Source organism: Phalaenopsis equestris, unplaced genomic scaffold, assembly GCF_001263595.1.
Source record: "Phalaenopsis equestris unplaced genomic scaffold, ASM126359v1 Scaffold000025, whole genome shotgun sequence".
Classification (NCBI taxonomy): domain Eukaryota; kingdom Viridiplantae; phylum Streptophyta; class Magnoliopsida; order Asparagales; family Orchidaceae; genus Phalaenopsis; species Phalaenopsis equestris.
In genome coordinates this window covers 800,999-819,161 of record NW_018164467.1, presented here as the reverse complement: position 1 = coordinate 819,161, position 18,163 = coordinate 800,999, and the positions used below count along the sequence as shown (strand labels likewise).

The 18,163-nt window shown below is 31.4% G+C and overlaps 1 protein-coding gene across 3 annotated transcripts; it reads right to left on the bottom strand.

Moving 5' to 3' along the window:
* Nucleotides 1-2,603: 2,603 nt before the first annotated feature.
* Nucleotides 2,604-10,719, bottom strand: LOC110018605. 3 transcript variants are annotated; one of them, XM_020715968.1, is made up of 6 exons: nucleotides 10,456-10,718; nucleotides 9,519-9,552; nucleotides 4,230-4,700; nucleotides 3,117-3,953; nucleotides 2,932-3,025; nucleotides 2,604-2,792 (listed from the first exon to the last, which is right to left on the bottom strand). In XM_020715968.1, exons 3-6 carry the CDS (start codon nucleotides 4,648-4,650, stop codon nucleotides 2,741-2,743), a joined length of 1,404 nt encoding a protein of 467 aa, XP_020571627.1. In that variant the 5' UTR covers nucleotides 4,651-4,700; nucleotides 9,519-9,552; nucleotides 10,456-10,718; the 3' UTR covers nucleotides 2,604-2,740. The 3 variants fall into 3 exon arrangements, with proteins under 3 accessions (XP_020571627.1, XP_020571625.1, XP_020571626.1); XM_020715966.1 differs by having other exon boundaries at nucleotides 3,117-4,700; nucleotides 10,456-10,719; XM_020715967.1 differs by lacking the exon at nucleotides 10,456-10,718 and having other exon boundaries at nucleotides 3,117-4,700; nucleotides 9,519-9,695.
* Between the last annotated feature and the right edge of the window lie 7,444 nt (nucleotides 10,720-18,163).

Sequence of the window (18,163 nt, the reverse complement as noted above, 5' to 3'; positions counted from 1 at the left end):
CGAATAGGTGGGCAACTAAGACATATAGCTACTTGGAGCCTAGTGATACATGGGCAACTAGCATGTTTAAAGGAGATTGAAGAACAATCATTGCTATAACTAAAAATATGTGCTGGTTTTCATAATTTTTTTCTTCATGATCTCCTTCATCGATAATCCCGAGATAATAAGAGTAATTGGTACCACTATCTACATCAAGTTTTATAAAAAAAAGGTCTATAAATAAGCCTAAGATGATAATCAAACAACATATGCAAGGCATGAAGTTAAAATCCTGCTTAAGTTGATCACCACATGAGTCAAGCCATAGTAGCAACCGCAACTCCAAACATCGATGTTAAAAAAGCTTTGTAACTAGTAATACATTATGCATCGCATCAAAAGTTTTAGAAGCAATACAATTTGAACAAGTTTCATCATAATGTTATCCTCAAAGCGTACTCCTTGCACACTTCTCAGGTTAAATGTTGCATGTTTGACAGCATCACTCCATAAGAAAAAGCTACGATCATATTCAGTCCAATTTTTGAAAAATCAATGAAACTTCCATGATTTTTGCCAATTGCAAGTATATAATGCATATGTCATGTTGCATCAACAGATAATTTGAAGATTCCAGATAGATCTAGCCCTCAAGCTAATGAGGCAATTGATAACTTTTGTATTTTCGCACAAAATCCAGCGTATCTATATTAAATTATAGTGAACAAAAAACATTATTTTATAATACTTTAAGCTAAGGCGTAAATTAGTAATAGTCTTGAAACATCATTTGTTGTAAAAAATATTGGTTTTAACTTGCCATGGTGAAGCATGCCATTCTGAAACATGACAATAATGTTATCTTTCTTGTTCTGTGCTAAATTGTCCATTTTTCCAATTACAGGTGGGGCGTTTATTGGCTTAGTTTGAAAGCTTAGTCTGAAGAACTCGTATCTACAGCCACAGATGCATAAGCAACCAACAAAATATTGGAATTTCATTTAATTTTATCAACTTTCCATCAATGCAGACATATCCAAATCCCTATGGATGCCAAAGCATCTATCTACCTTAACATAATCCTGAAGCAGCATTAAAACCAGTGTTGGGACTTTCTCAATATTAAAACCAATGATCTCAGAAAAAAAAGGTCTAATTCAAGAATAATCAAATTAAAAAACAAACTATATGGTGAAACAATTTTAAGCGATTGATACGGTATATCGATAAGGAGAAAATGTGAAAACTGAAGAACAGGAAAGTTCTTCATAAATCAAATTAATACATCCAGACATAAATGCAAATGTTTACTTGGTAAGAAGAAATAACAATAATGAATGAATTTTCTCAGTAAACCTTGCATCCAACTAACATGGTTTGATGAGATACAAAGGCTCAAAGCTGAATATCAATGTAACTTTAAAAAGAAACTTTTAAAAGAAAACTTGTGAGTTTGAAGCTGAAAAGGAGCAGAGAAGGAAGTAACTAGCAGATGAGATAGAAGTTAAAAAAAAAGATTGCAGTGTCTGGGAGTTTGAGCTTAAGCAGAGAAAACAACAAATTATGAAAATGGAAAATTCAGTTAAATCTGAGCTTCATGCCATTTCAGACAAGGAGGAAGTTGTAATGAAGAAACTCCGGATTTTAGAGGAGAAAGAAAAATCTCTCGAATCAAAAGATGCAGAAATTACAAAAAGAAAATAAGGAAATTAATAAGAGGCATGAAAAACTTCATAAAGAGAAGATCACACTTGAAGATGAGAAGATGGAACAATTTCGTGCAGAGTAGAAACTAGTTATCTCTGCAAATGAGAGAAATGAGCTGCATGTACTCGAAAGAAAATTGAAAAAAGTGATTGATAGCTTTAGATTTCAAAAGTTGGAAGTTGAAATTGGAGCTGAAAAACTGAAGTCAGAAAAGGAGAAATTTGAAATTGAATGGAACCTAATTGATGAAAAACTAGAGCAGTTGAGGAAAGGAGCTGATCGAATAGTTGAGGTGAAAAGAACTGTTGACACGTACCCCAGGAATGAACTCGAATGAACTCGAAAGTTTAAATGCAGAGAAGGAGAACTTGCGCAATCAGTTGAAGCAAAATACTGAATCATTGTCTCATGAGTGGGATGACTTTATGAGAAAGATGGAGCGTGAACATTCAGACTAACCAGTAAACTAAAAATCAAAGAACCCCAAATTGATGAATGCATCAAGGAAATCAAAATCACGATAACAACTGATCATACGTTTTTAAATCATGATGGAATAAATTTGGGTTTGTAGATGAAGTGCTGATAGAACCACATATCAAGAAAGAAAAGAGAACATGGGCCAAATATGACAATAGTTAGTACAGAATTATGGCTTAAAATACCGTAAATTAGGTCTTTTTCATTAAAGAGAAGAAATCAATTTTCATTCATATACAACAATAACAAGTCTTTATCACACTAGCTGGAGTTGGCTACATGAATCCTTTTTATTCATTGTGTCATATTTTCATTTAATTCTAATAAATAACTGTATTAAAATACTATTTAAAGGGGAAAGTACTATTTGCAACCAAAAAAAAAAAAATTTCATTTCTAAATAACAATAGTTACCCGCAAAAAGCACTATCAAATAACAACAGAACAAGGCTAGTACAAATGGCTTGATTGATTGCATGATTCACGAAATAGCAATATAACAACAGAACACTTACTTCTGACTCTAATTATTGATTCACGAAATAACATACTCCATCAAAAACTTTAAAAATTAATTAATTAATGTAGGCTGCTTCATAAGCTTCTCCACTCTCTGCATGCATCTGCCAACAAAAGAAAAAACAAGGTAAGAGGATAAGAACGTCGTTCATGAAAACTATCATGTGAAGGGAAAACAAAAAGAAATATGTAAAATTGTCAAGAACTTTTTGTTGTTCAATAATATCAATAAAAAATGGGCACCTCTCTGGCATGGAAGGTAACAGATCCTTTACGGAATGCATAAGAGCCTTAATGCCAACATTCTCCCCAGATAAACCTAACACATCTTTCTTATCTGCGTTAAATACAATCAAAACAGCATTTAATCAGAAAATAACAATATTTATCATTTTCATGCAAAGCCTCTCAATTAACTTGTATATTACCTTCAAAAATTGTAGAATGCAATACTTCACCGGTGAGATGATACCTAGTCGTAACACCCACATCTTCACCTTTTACAAGCAAAAAACTATTCAACATGTGACCAATAAGTCTATAAGAAACTAAACTTGTCTCATCACAAAGTTCTTTGATTGAGATATCTCTACAATCTTTTGGCGCTTGTGTACTTCGAAGCGATGCTTCCATAGACTTTTTATAATGGGGTATTTGATCATCAATATCGTCATCTTGCTCCTTCTTGACCTTCTTCACAAAATCATGTTTGATATTCTTACTGCAACTATCACTATTAGCAGAAATTCTGCAAGTTTGAGGCATTGAATCCCCCGTGCTATCAAGTTCACCATGCATGGACAAATCATTCTTCCGCTGCCATCCATACTTGACAATACTGGAACAGCAGGCATTCTCGATGAGTTCAAAATCATTACTCATAGTATCATCGTAGCTTTCTAGACCCACTTCCGCCTTCTCATCAGTGCTCATGCATGAGACAAAGTGCGAGACAATTTGATAAAGTCCAACGCTCACATTCAGTACCGCCTCCATCTCTACTTCAATCATCTCCTTCGAACATGTTTGAGGATGATTACTAGGACTCTGGTTTAGAACTGCTAAAACATCAGAAACAGCACTTGGGATCTTTATTTCATCACATTCCAACAAATATTGCATCAAATATTGCTTAAGATCATTCAAAAAGCTGCTTGAATCATCTTCTAATTTGACACCCAGAATAGCTTGCAAAGCTTTCATCTGATCAGAAGTAATCTTTGGGATTGACCAAAGAGCTTTTAAGATATCATTCTGAAGGGTAACTGTTTCGATTGAGAAAGAGAAGAAATTCGTTGTAAATGTATAAGAACACTTTGTTTTGTACTTGAAATAGAGATGGATTGTAGAAATTACTTTTGCTAGTTCTTTGGGCATTGAATTTTCATTATTTAGAGTAAGAATGAGTTTTTGGCATCTTCTCTGAATACTATTAACAAGCTTATTCTTATTGTAGCCAATCTTGGAGGGTGGAAACGTAAAAATCGTCTTTTTACTTTTAAGTTTCCTATTCAAAGCAATGAGAGCAAAAAGAGGCATACTGTGAAGTAGCTCCAACCCTTTGTGTATGGAAGGTAGAGCAGATGAAGCAGGAGTCATTACGTTTGGTTGTTTCTCATTATAATTCTCAGGACTTTTCAACATTTCATATAATTGCTCAAGAGTTGCTACCAATGCCCCTTTAGCAGCTGAAAAGTCATTTGAGAAATGATTTTTTATAAATATTTTTATCCCTGGACAGGTTCCCTCAAAGTTTCCTGGACAGGTTCCCTCAAAGTTCTTTGCATCTTCAGTAATTAATTTAGCAAGAAGGCCTAATGCATTATAGCTTAAAAGATCGAGAAGCGAGTGAAATTTCATTAAATTGGATGATTCCTGTAAAAATCTTTGCAATATATACACGTCGGATAACACGATGTGATTATGAAAATCATGGAGCCTTTCTTCAGTATAGTATAACATAATGCACTGTAATTTCTCTCAACATTTATTTTGATAGCATGGGAAGAAACCTGAAATAAGATTATTGAATTTTAGTAAAGTAAAATAAATAAGTTTGCATATGGAGCAGACAAACATGGAAAAATAGGAACCACATGCTCAAAATAATCAACAACTAACATTGCAAACTCAAAAAAGTAACATCATTTATGTCAAACTCAATAACCATTTGAAATAGAATGAACAGGTGAAGAGATCAAGTTACTGACATAGTACTTCTTTTTCACTGTGTATAAAAGCTATAGCTTAATTTTTAATGGTGTTTTACTAATTGTTCATCACATTTTAGATTACATAAAGCATAAATATTTTTGTAGAACTGAAGTTTGATTTTAAGTTGACAGCCACTCATAGAATTTGTGCCATAATTCATCAAATGAATAAAAAATTGAAATTAGTTGGTAGTAAAGCATTACACCAAAAGCCCAACTCAATCGTAGCAAGAAATAATTGCTAGAACTTCGCCTATAAATGACACAGCATAAAAGTGAAAAAAAAAATCTCTCATAAAATTACTCAAAGAATGATCAGTTAATGTTATACGGTAGCTGCACTTTCTTGAATGATATCAAACTTAAATCCAAAATTAATTATGTTAGTCAAGTGAGGTTATCATCTGTCAAAAAACTCAATTTTTATACCAAGTAATCGAGATTAAGGTATAATAATAAAAAAAAGAGTTTAGTGGCACAAATTATTTAAATTGCTTTTAAAATTATTGACACATGTTTACAGAATTCCAAAAATCTAAATTCTAACATTAAATATTAACTTTTAGATGTTTTAGCTACACCCAACACATTTAAATCCTATTCACGGAACTTAAAAACCACTAGTTTACATTATGATGACACACAAAGAAATGGATGCGAGTACAGTGGAATGAAAAATAATCTATCAACATTACATGCATAAACATTATACGTTCAAGCATGTAGAACAACCATATAGTGGCATATAATAACAATGTAATAACAATAAATCTAACAAATGTGTAATTTTGCATCAGGCTTTATTTTGTATAAATGTGATGTTTTGGGCTGTCTATCACAACATGAAATTTGCAAGAGTTCCATGCAACAAAAGATCTCTTCAAACATTTATATGAATTTAAATCCGTAGGGGTACAGAAGGGATTTAGAAGTCCCACACATTGCAAATTTGAAGTATGGAAAGTTTTTGGAAAGTGGCAAAAGAAGCACATTAAAAAGCTATGTCCTCATATGATTCATCCCCTAAAGAAGTATGAAGGGGAAAATTTTAGTGCACAAGAATGAAATCTAAACCAATTTAAAGATAGCTTCCTAGTGCTTTTATTTAGAAAGATATCATCCAAATCTGTAGGACATGAAAAAGCAATCAAATGTCATTTTTCAATGATTTGATAAATTTTTAATAGTTCTGTTGTTTCTTCAAAAGCAATTCATTCTTGAGCACCCAACAAAAGCTCAATCCCAGTATTATTGTTTATGCATTTGCATAAAAACAATATGTTAAGTTGTTTATTTTGTGTCTACGACCAATTTTCAATTAAAATAGAGCACCGGTCATCAATCTGTGGCAACTAGCAATCATTATTGTAAAAAAGATTCTTAATCTATTAAATATCCCTAAAAGTAATATTCTTAATGGTCAAAAGAAATTAAGTTACTTCAAAGCTAAAGCTTTAGAAGTTCATGAAAAAAGTGAATCTCTCATGCACATAAGCCTTATTTTTAGGTTTTCCTTGAGTTATTAAGGTGGGCAACAGAATTATAATTTAATAAAAAAAACTAGAAAACAATAAAAAAGATTAAACATAAAGATAAAATATAGGATGTACCCTTAAGTTGTAGGATGTACCCTTACGTTGTAAATTTTGAATCTTCCAAGTATATGAAAAATTCCATCATCAAAGAGTTAAATGCACAAAAAGCACAAAAAGTTGTGAATCCTCGAGCATCCAAAGGGGTTAAATATCATAGAATCACAGCTCAAAACAATTCATAATAGGCCTCGTTCAAAATGGAAAACTATTCTTAACAAGTTACAAAAATACGAAATTAACCCTAAATAATAAATATCACTTCAACCTTCACTGATATAAAAACAAACATAGAAAATGTTATTAATATAAATAAATAATATATGAGAGCTCAAAATAAGCATCAAACAAGCCCTCATAATCAATAACAATAACATGTAGTAATGAGAAGTTATCATTTCTTGTCTTATTATTTATAAAAACATAAATAATTTGAAAAATAATAAAAAGTGATCATGACATTTGTTTCAAACTAAATAAGCTAAAAACTCTTTTAAATTTTATTCAATTCAATGTCAAATAACAACTATAATTAATCATCCATCTCAAGCAATTAATACAACTAATACGATGTCACTAAAAAAATACAATTTCAAATCACATAAAAAATTAATACAACAAATACGATGCCACTAAAAAAAATAATGTCAAATCACATGAAAAACAGATAAATATTTAGAACCATTTGGTCGCACTTGGACATATACAATCTCACAAAAAACTAAACAAAAATTGTGAATTTCAAGTTTCCACTGCATTTATATGAATATCTCCGACTTCATAGAGCAAGCACAATTTTAAGACCATTCTATGTATTAAAAACTAGTATTCACACGATTGTTTGGATAATTAAAAAGTCCAATACATTACTTATATTGCTTAATCAAGCCTATTTGAAAATATAATGTAATTTTAAAATGATTAAAAACTTATGTTGATTGAGATAAATTTTCTCAAGATACAACTTACTATTAGATTCCAAATTTGAAAGATTGAAATATGCACATATCTATTTAATATGGATGAAAGACCGAGCTCAGTCAAAATAAAAATAAAGAGCAAATAACTCACTTCGTCTCTCCTCACAAATGATTCTGTTAAGAACCTGCATAAAAACAGAACCTATGTAAATTTCCAAAAATGGACAAAATCTAATAATATAAAGCAATGACAACTATGAAATTCCAAGTTTAACAAATAGCATTGAAATTTTAAAAATAATAGATATAAAATAAAATTAGAATTATAATGGTGATTACTATATTTGTAAAAAAAATGACATCAAAAAATGGTAATACTGTGACTAATAAAGGAATTTTACAAACTAAAAGAAAGAAACAAGACATTAGCAAAACCCAACCTTTCAAGAAGGTTAGTTGAAAATTTAAAACAAAAAATTCTTCAATGATTAATTTTCGTAATGACAATTAGCTCTTTAGAACATTCATTCAATCAAAATAAAATATTATTTGCAAATAACACATGCGTTGGTCATCCATATCCACCATGAAACTCGTAGATGGATCCTCACGCACAATTCTAAGTTATAAATTTAGAAAAGGTAGCCATGTGTGGGGTTCAAACCTTCAAGCTAGCAAATATGATGATCTAACTGCAATTATAGTTTTATGATTAATGCTTTTATTTACATAAATATCAATAGAATTGTAGCTTTAAAACTAATAAATCAATATAACAATATTCATCCACAATTTCAAATTTAATCAAATAATCCTATGAAAAGAAAAGCTCAAGTGACTTTTGCATTGTGGACAATGACATCACAGTCTCCCCTCGTTTTTTTTCTTCCTTTTTTTTATGTGGCTTTTTATAACTCACTAGAAAATGACAACAATGCACAACATCCACATAATCAACTATCAATTAAAAACTTTCATGAATAGCACTTTTACCTTAGATTTGAAATAAATTAACTTGTCGTATTTTGAAACTAACCTAATCAAACTGAGCCACCGGTCAATTTTTTAGCATTGAACAGAGAATAAATAGTTAACTTACGTATTTGATAATGATCTCGGTTTTTTTAACTTCAACTTCCACCGATCAACTTCATTTGTGTCCTGTGAAGACAGTTGCATCAACCATCTGTATAGCATCAAAACATTTACTTATTACAAAACAACAGCTTTATTTTAAATAATGATACCTATTTATTCGACTTTTAATACAACATCCTTTTAAAAATTCATTTACAAGCGAAGGATCATTATGAAAATTACCCTAATCAGGCTATATTATGTAATCAAGTTTCTTTTTAAATTTATATTGTATAACTGTTCTGATAACATTCTAATTGGATGAGATGAATATCATGCAGTAATAAATGTTTAACTTGTATAATTATTTAATATAAACCTAACAAACTTCATCAAATATCTACGACTATCAATTGTATAATTGAAGTTTCCTTGAAAAAGTTTGAACATTGTATGAAATTTTTAATAAAGGAACTGAAAGATCCTATATATTGTTATCGATTTAGAGAGCAAGCTTGCAGTAGAAATCAGGGTTTTATCATTGTCAGATGGAGAAAACATTTGAATCATCGAAATAGTTTCTCTATAATAGAAAGGTGTGGCCAAATTATCGACATGTCCATACATACTGCATTAGAGGGAGAATTGTGCATTGGCACGGCTTTTTATCATGAATATATTTTGAAGATATTCACGTGTATATCACTAAAATTTATATAATTTGAGCTTTTAAATGAATCAAAGAGCTTGCCATTTTTAAATTGATATAACCAAACCATTAAGAATTTAGCAAATCAATAACAATGAAAGAAATTGAAAAATATTGGTAGGGTTCAGTGGCATGCCTTTTCTTCTTATTAATCACCTCCTCTTCATGCCATATTCCTGACCATAATTTTCGTGCATCTTTAAAAGATATGTCCATCCTAGAAGCTGTCATACCATGATGAAAGAGAAGAAAGATTAGATAAATCTATAAAAATGACTACAAAATCATATATGCAAAAAATAAAGAGCAAATAACTCACTTCATCTCTCCTCACAAATGATTCTGTTAAGAACCTGGAAAAAAACAGAAACGCTGTAAATTTTAAAAAATAGTCAAAATCTAATAATAGAAAGAAATGACAAATATGAAAGTCCAAGTTTAACAAATAGTATTTAAATTTAAAAATCAGAAGATATAAAATAAAATTAGAATTATAATGGTGTTTACTATATTTGTGAGAAAGAGTGATATCAAAAAATGGTAACATTGAGGCAAATAAAGAAATTTTACAAACTAAAAAATGAAACAAGACATTAGCAAAACTCAACTTTTCAACAAGGTTAGTTGAAAATTCATAACAAAAATTACTTTAATGGATAATTTTCAAAATGAATATTAGTTCTTTAGAACATTCATTCCATCAAAATAAAATATTATATGCAAACAACACATGCGTGTGATGGTCATCCATATCCAACATGAAACTCGTAGATCGATCCTCACATACAATTCAAAGTTCTAAATTTAGAAAAGGTGGCCAAGTGTGGGGTTCAAACCTTCAAGCTAGCAAATATGATGATCTAACTGCAAGGATAATTTTATGATTAATGCTTTTATTTAAATAAAAGCCAATAGAATTCCGATATTAAAACTAATAAAACAATATAAAAATACTCAAATAATCCTATGAAAAAAAAAACTCAAGTGACTTTTTTGTTGTGGGGAATGACACAACAAATTTTCCCCTCATTATTTTCCTTTTTTATGTGGCTTTTTATAACTTACTAGAAAATAACAAAAAATGCACAGCATCCACATAATCAACTATGAATTAAAAACTTTGATGAATAGGTGGACCAACACTTTTACCTTAAGATTTGAAATAAATTAACTTGTCTTATCTTAAAACTAAACTAATCAAACTGAGCCACTGGCCAATTTTTTATCATTGAACAGAGAATAGATAGTTAACTTACGTATTTGATAATGATCTCGGTTTTTTTAACTTCAACTTCCACCGATCAACTTCATTTGTGTCCTGTGAAGGCAGTTCTATCGACCATCTGTATAGTTTAATAAAATTCACTTATTAATAAACAACGACTTTATTTTAAAGAATGATACTATTTATTTGACTTTCGATACAACATCTTTAAAAGGATTCATTTACAAGTGAAGGATCATCATCAACATTACCCTAATCACATTATATTATGTAATCAAGTTTCGTTTTAAATTTATATTGTATAATTATTCTGATAAAATTCTAATTGGATGAGACAAATATCATGCGGTAATAAATGTTTAACCTGTATAATTATCTAATATAAACCTAACAAACTCCACCAAATATCTGCAATTGCCAATTATATAATTAAAAGTTTATTGGATAAAAACATGTTTGAAATTTTTAATAAAGGAACTGAAATATCCTATATATTGTTATTGATTTAGGGTCTGTTTGGGGCAGCTGCAGCTTATCCAGCTTCTGCTGATAAGCAGCTTATCCTGATAATCTGCTGATGAGCAGCTGATCCGGATAAGCTGTCTGGCTGTTTGGTTGGCGCTTATGGAAAACAGCTGATTGTGAAAAATTGACCTTTTTGCCCCTGTTCTGAATAAGCAGTTTAGCTGTTTGGTTAGTGCGTTTTGTAAACAGCTTATTTGGAAGTTTTTTTTCTTTAAATGTATAATTTGTGCAGCAGAATCTATTCCAACTTCAATACAGATATCCTCAAGGGATACACAACTTCAATACATCTTTTCCCATACCACTTTGTTATTCTCACTTTTTTATAGACAATGAAATTAAAATGGTCTCATGTTAACTAATGCAGTTCAAATTTCCTATTGATGTGCTTTCAAAATGCTTGTTGAACAAGTATCATTCCTAATCTTCCATTTAAAGAATTTGGACGACTGCATTGTTCACAATCATATTAAACGTCGACCATTGGATGATCCGATTAGGAGAATAGAGGTTTTAAATTCGACTTGTGTTAAGAAAGGCAGAGGTAGACCTAGGAAGACTTGGGCTTATTGTATTAATAATGATCTTAATTTACTAGAACTAAATGAAAATCTGACACTAAATAGGACGCAATGGAGAAAAAGGATTCATGTAGCCGACCCCACGTAGTGAGATTAAGGCTTTGTTGTTGTTGTTGTTGTTGTTGCATTGTTCACAATCATGCATCTAATAGAAATAAATTTGATTCTAATGCCTTAAATGTATATTTATCATAAATGAAGCAATTCAAGAGGTATAAATGTTATTACCTAAATACTTATATTAATTTGTATCGCTTGAGCATAAACTTTTCTATTTCATTATGGGGGGAAGATAGAAGAGTAAGGAAATTTTTATAATATTTTCTCTGAAATTATACAGCCCAATAATTCCACCAGCCATCATAGATTAGGCAACATGGAGGTTTTTGGCAATCCTTTTCAATCGACCTCACAACATTTTATTGAACTACATATGTACTTCCAAAGGAAAATTCTATAAAACAGTGAAACAATTCTACCACTCAAAGCTTGACTTTAATCTTATTTTAACTCGTTAAATTCTTAAGCTCTTCTTTCTTGTGATGGTACTTAATATTCTTTAGCAAGTATGATGGGATAGACGGGCAGCTCCACCAGCGACGGGAGGGAGACGAGAGGAAGATACGGCTTGGAACAGGGCAAGAGCTCGCGGAGGAAGAAGGAAAAAGAAGAAATGCTAACGGGAGATGGTGGAGCTTCTGGCGTCGGGCTGTGGGAGGCGTCGGCCAAGGTCGCGGAAAAGGATCGCGGAAAGCCGGCTTCGAACGAACAGGAGGAGGAGGGGTTAATGAGGAAAAATAAATGAGTTTTCAATAATTCATCAAAAAGTGCGGACGGTATAAAAACATGTTCGAAATTTTTAATAAAGGAACTGAAAGATCTTATATATTGTTATTGATTTAGAGAGCAAGCTTTCAGTAGAAATTAGCGTTTTGTCGTTTTCAGATGGAGAAAACATTTGAATCATCGAAATAATATCTCTATACTAGAAAGATTTGGCCAAATTACCTGTGGGAGAATTGTGCCTTGGCGTGGCCGCAGTAGTTGGTAGTTGTCAGAGTGTTAGTTGGTCACATGGGCTGCGGTTGAAAGCTGCAATGACAGTATTTGAACATTTTAGAGCAGGATTTAACTTGGATATGACCAAGATCCTGCCAGACAGTCGGTTTAGACAAAATAAAGTCGCGGATAAATCAAGATTTCATTATTGATTTCGGCCGAAATCCCGAATTTACTAAATCCTGTGAATATGAGGATTTAGTAAATCTCGGACGGGCGATTCGCGCAAAAAGGAGGATATGAATTTACCTTCCTTCATCTGCCTCCATGGTTAGGAGCAGTGCGGAAGGAGAAGAAAGATGGGAGTTTCGGGTCTCTGTACGCCGCGATCCTGCCGTTGCCTTCCCGGTTAGCACTAATTGCGACTGTCTTGCGAGGGGGGCGAAACCGGGAGAGGAGGTATGGACATAGGAGAGGGGGAGGTCTTTATCTTTGTGCGAAACCGTGAGAAACGTAGCGATGTAGCAAAATAGGGAAAATTTAAGCTCTCCGTGCGACTCGTCGTGATCTACAGAGTTTACGGCTCAATTAAAAGTTAATTAAACAAAACAGAATAAAAATTATTAAAACTAGATTCAGATAATACTTTAATATAAATAAGAATATTTAAATTTTGTCATAACTTTTAACATCTTAGGTTACGTGCTTAAGATTGTCAAAAATAACTCTTTGTTCATGAGCGATTCATGTTCGGTTCGCTAAGCAAATGAGTCGAAAACAAACACACTTGTTGAGCTTGAAATATAAAAAAGTTGAACACGAGCGAGTCTCTTGCTAGGCTCGTTTACACTCCTAATTTTGGGTTATTGAATGTTGGACATTGTTTCGGGGTTATTTCGAGGTTATTGAAGAGAAATTCTTATAATCCACTTCAATAATTCTGAAATAACTCGCGGAGATTATTTGAGAGTTTTTGAAGTAAATTATATGAGTTTCTTTTCAATAATGTTGAAATAACCACAAAGTAACTTCCACAATATTATTTTGATGTTATTGAAGTGAAGTATATGACTTTCTCTTCAATATTCACTTCAATAACCCTGAAATAACCTCCACGGTTTTGGGTTATTGAAGTTAAATATATGATTTTATCTTCATTAACAAAAAAAATAAACACAGCAATTTTATTTCAGAGTTATTGAATTAAAATATATGAGTTTCTCTTCAATAACCATGAAATAACCTCGAAATAATCTCAGTGGTTTCACTTAAATAACCCCGAAATAATCTCCACAATGTATCACACATAACATATTATTGGATTTCGCACGTAGAGTCATGTTCGGAGTCAGGATAGAAAAATTTCCCCTAAAATAGGACCCATTACTCTTTGGTTCTCTTTGATTGTGTTATTGGAGTCCAGATCCAGAGTAATCTTTGGACTTTGCATGTAAATTTTTTTTAAGAATAGTGGAAGTGGAGATGGAATTATTATTTTAGGTCATTTTATTAATTTAATTGATTAATAATTAATTTTGTATTGATATATTATCAAATTTATTTTGATTAGATAAATTTATATGTAATTATTCAATTAAAAAATACATTTTAAAATCTAAATTATTTAGTAGTTAATCAATTTAAAATACATTCCTAATTAATATAATTAATAATTAATTAATTTTAAATAATTACTTGATAAGTAATTAATTTTACAAAAAATTTTAATAATTAATTATTTTAGTGAATAATAATTATTAACTATGATAATCATAAATAGTATTTAAATTAAATTAATTTAATTTAAATAATTATTTTTTATTATAATAAAAAAATAATAAAATATTAATTATAATAAACATAACAATTTTTAAAATCTTCACATAAATTACCAAGCTGTTTCGCAATATTTGATCGAATTTACTAAATTTGTTGCCAAATAATTTTTTAGATTTACACTTTCAAGGATTTATTAAATGTAGATTTACAGGGTTTATTAAATCCTACTAACTTAAATCTAATATATTGTGATACATTCCCTTAAGGTATAATACAATATGATTTAATGATTTAAAATCCTACAGATTCTTCAATCCTGTTTCTTACTCGTTTTAATTTAAATTCTAGATTTAAAAACTCTTGTTGGAAAATGAATTTACTGAATTTAGAGGAGTCGAAGCGCTTAAAAGAGGTAGGAGGAAGGGGAGAAAGATGAGGGCTACCTTCCTCAATTGTTTGAGCAGGAGTGAAGCAGGAGGAGTAAGATGGAAGTTTTGGGGATCTTTGTAAGTGGCAATCCCGTCGAGTCCTTTCGAGCTATCTCTAGGTTTTGGTTGCATCGTAGATTTATGTTAAATAGGATTTATCTAGTCTTGTAAATCTGAATTTATCAGATCAACGTTGCGATGGCGAAATAAATGCACTTCATAATTAGATTTAGGAAATATATATTTATGTCATAAAAATGACAAAACGTGTGAAGTGAAAAACAAAATTGGGGAAAAGTGACTGTGACGATGGGTTGGATATAATTTTTTATGTTTGATTTGATTTAAGTTAAATATATGGCTAAATCTAATTAATAGTATGCTGCCAAACACCACTGTAATCGTGACTGTATTGTGAGGGTTTTCGTTACGATAGAGAAAATGGGCAAGTTAGGCAATGGTTTCAGGCAAAATCGAATGAAATGGGGAAGGGAGTTGGGTGAGGGTTTTGCGCATAAGAAAGGGAAAGTGGGTTATATGTTTTAATTTAGGAGCATTTACATGCATGCCAATAAATTTATTATATTTACATGTCTAATAATTAAATTTTTAGTGTCACGTAAAAAATATTATCATTACTAATTTTTTAAAAAAATGAAATACAAATTTCCATGTATAGAATTATCACATTAAAATATTGTTAATATAAATATTAAATTTAAAATATTTCATACATCAATACATAGAAATTGTGCAGCATGCATGGAAAATTTCACATTTAAATTTATTCAGATGGATTATTATACTATGTATTCTATAATATTCTTATAATGGATAATGATTATCTCAACAAATGTTTTATATTGAGCCCCTAAGAGCTTCAAGTTCCTTAAACTAAATCCTATAGAGGTTGAGTTGATCATGTGTTTGTTGAGAATCATTGGTGTTCTAAAATGTCATCTCCTCTTTAACATGTTGAGTGAGAAGGTCCTCGGGTGGTTTAATAGACTCCTAAGAGAAATCACATCATCTGTTCATTTCAAGCAACTATTTGTGGCGCAGTTTGTCAAGGCCTAAAAGCCTAAAAAAAACATAGGCCCTCTGCATATATTTCAGAAAAAGAGCAAGAGTTTGCCTGGAAGAGAACTCAGACAAGTCAGTCTGAGCCCATGAAATTTAAATAAAGGACATAATTCATGCCATAATTCAAGGAGGCGGAGAGTCCTAACACTGAGCCAGCCAGGAGGCTTCCGTCAAGAGAGCTATGCGTGGTTGTCCTTATTCCAAACACAGCTCATATTCCCCCATATCTTTTGCCAACAAATATTTGTCCCCTGAAAGTAATCCTTACAACAATGCCATCATTGTGACTGTATTGATTGACAACAACTATATTTGTAGCACCCAATTTGGCACTAATAGCTCTATAAACATCCTGCTCTAGCCAATATTTAATAAAATAAGTCGTACCAATAATTGATTGACAACTAGGACAGACCCTCTCTATGGATTCTTTGATGAGAGGAAAGAAGTGTTAGTTAATTGCTACGAAAGTAGTAGTTTATCATAAATATTGTAGACGGTAGTTGTAATAACATCAGCTTGTCGTAGAGCTCATATTCGAATGTCATAGTAATAGTTGGTCACATATGTCTTAGTTGTTATCTTTAAGAGCATCAATTGACCACAAAAGGTTGTAGTTGGAGACTATAATGATAGTTGTTGGCTACGTAAGTCGTAGTGGACAACTACAGTAGTAAATAACAATATAGTTTGTTATGGACAACTATAAGAGCATCAGTTGGCTATAAATATTGTATTGAAGGGCTAAAATGATAGAAATTGACCACATAGGTCATAATCGGGAGCTGCATTAACTTCACTTAACCATAAAGGCCGTAGTTGGGGCTACCCTTTTCTTAAATTTACTGTTATCCCAGAGACATCACTTATCGATATATGATGTAAGAAAAAGACTTCAGGAGTCAGAAGAAAGCCATGTTGTTATGAGTACGGGGGTTATAAGCAGTGGTCACCGAGAGTTATTATTAGATATTTGATACAATATTATTCATTACCCCGTATTTGAGATACATCGTTACACCATATTCAGGGTGTGTCGTTACACCTTGTTCAGGGTGCGTCGCGACACCGTATCAATGATATGTTTTATACTGTATTGAGCGTATGTCATTACACCATTATTATGTTATATCATTATATTGTATTTAGGGTATATCATTACACCATATTCAGGGTATGTTGTTCCTTTGCATAGTGTGTCGTTACTCCATAAGGCACTTCATTGCTTCGTGACATGCATCATTACTCTGCAAAATTCATCAACAACGGTAAGCAGGATGGGATCGACAGTGGTCAGCGTCACCAGATGAGCAGTGATTAACAGTTACGGAGGTGGTAAGCAGGATGGGATCGACAGTGGTCAGCGTCACTAGATGAGCAGTGATTAACAGTTACGGAGGTTGAGAGTTATCATTGGGTCTTTAATTAAGAACATCACTTGAAATGAGCTCTTTCTTCTTTTTCATCTCTTCTCCTTCAAAGTGAAGAGTGTGAGACTATTTTAAGGCCTTGTAAGAGGGATGTTTTTTATCTTTGGCAAATAACCATCATAACCAACCGATCGAAAGACCCACCTTAATTCTCTTTGATCAAATGAGAGTTTACGACAATATGATGGCCTAGACCTCGGAATCAAGTGATCCTGACCTATTGGATTCCACTCGTCGAGACATTGAATTTGACAATAAGCAAAATTGGAGTTCATCTGACCCTTCAATTAACTACCCAAAGCCTTATAACATGGTTAAATAGCTTGATAAGACCTTGATTTGACTTGAATTAGATTAATTTTGATATTATCGAGTTTGTCTTGTTGGTTAGTTTGACCGGAAGTTTAATGAAATCAAAGCTCTAGTTGAATTTTAATTTGAATCAAAATTTATCATCTCAACATTCATGTCAAACACATCGAGTTTTGTGTCCAATAGCAAAATTCTGCGGCAACACATCAATTTCTAAATTTACTATAAATATATTAATATTATTTTAACTATGTTATACAATTCACTTTGCATTTAAATATTTTTTTGAAGTTTTATAATAAAAATATAATATCTAATTTAAAAAAAAAATAAACCTCTAAACATTAATCCTTTTATTTTTACAAAAAAGTTTCATATTTTCAATATCATTTTTAAATAACATAATTTTTTTTTTAATTTCTATTTTTCAAAATCACATTTTGGAAGTTAACTTTACGAACGTTGACTTTGATACGTTATGTAAAAGATTAATTCATTACAGTCGTTTATAAAAATTTCCTCTAAACGATCTTATTAAAGTTTAGGTGTTTTATATGTAAATACATAGGAATTTGTTGGTACGTATGTAAATGCCCCTATTT

Bases quoted from the DNA above. Each gene is read 5' to 3' on its own strand.
- LOC110018605 (XM_020715966.1), bottom strand. From the start codon at position 4,650: ATGTTATACTATACTGAAGAAAGGCTCCATGATTTTCATAATCACATC. The intron at 3,026-3,116 runs GTAATATACAAG...TATTTAACGCAG, and splicing joins GCATTCTACAATTTTTGAAG to ATAAGAAAGATGTGTTAGGT. The intron at 2,793-2,931 runs GTGCCCATTTTT...TTTTGTTGGCAG, and splicing joins TTACCTTCCATGCCAGAGAG to ATGCATGCAGAGAGTGGAGA.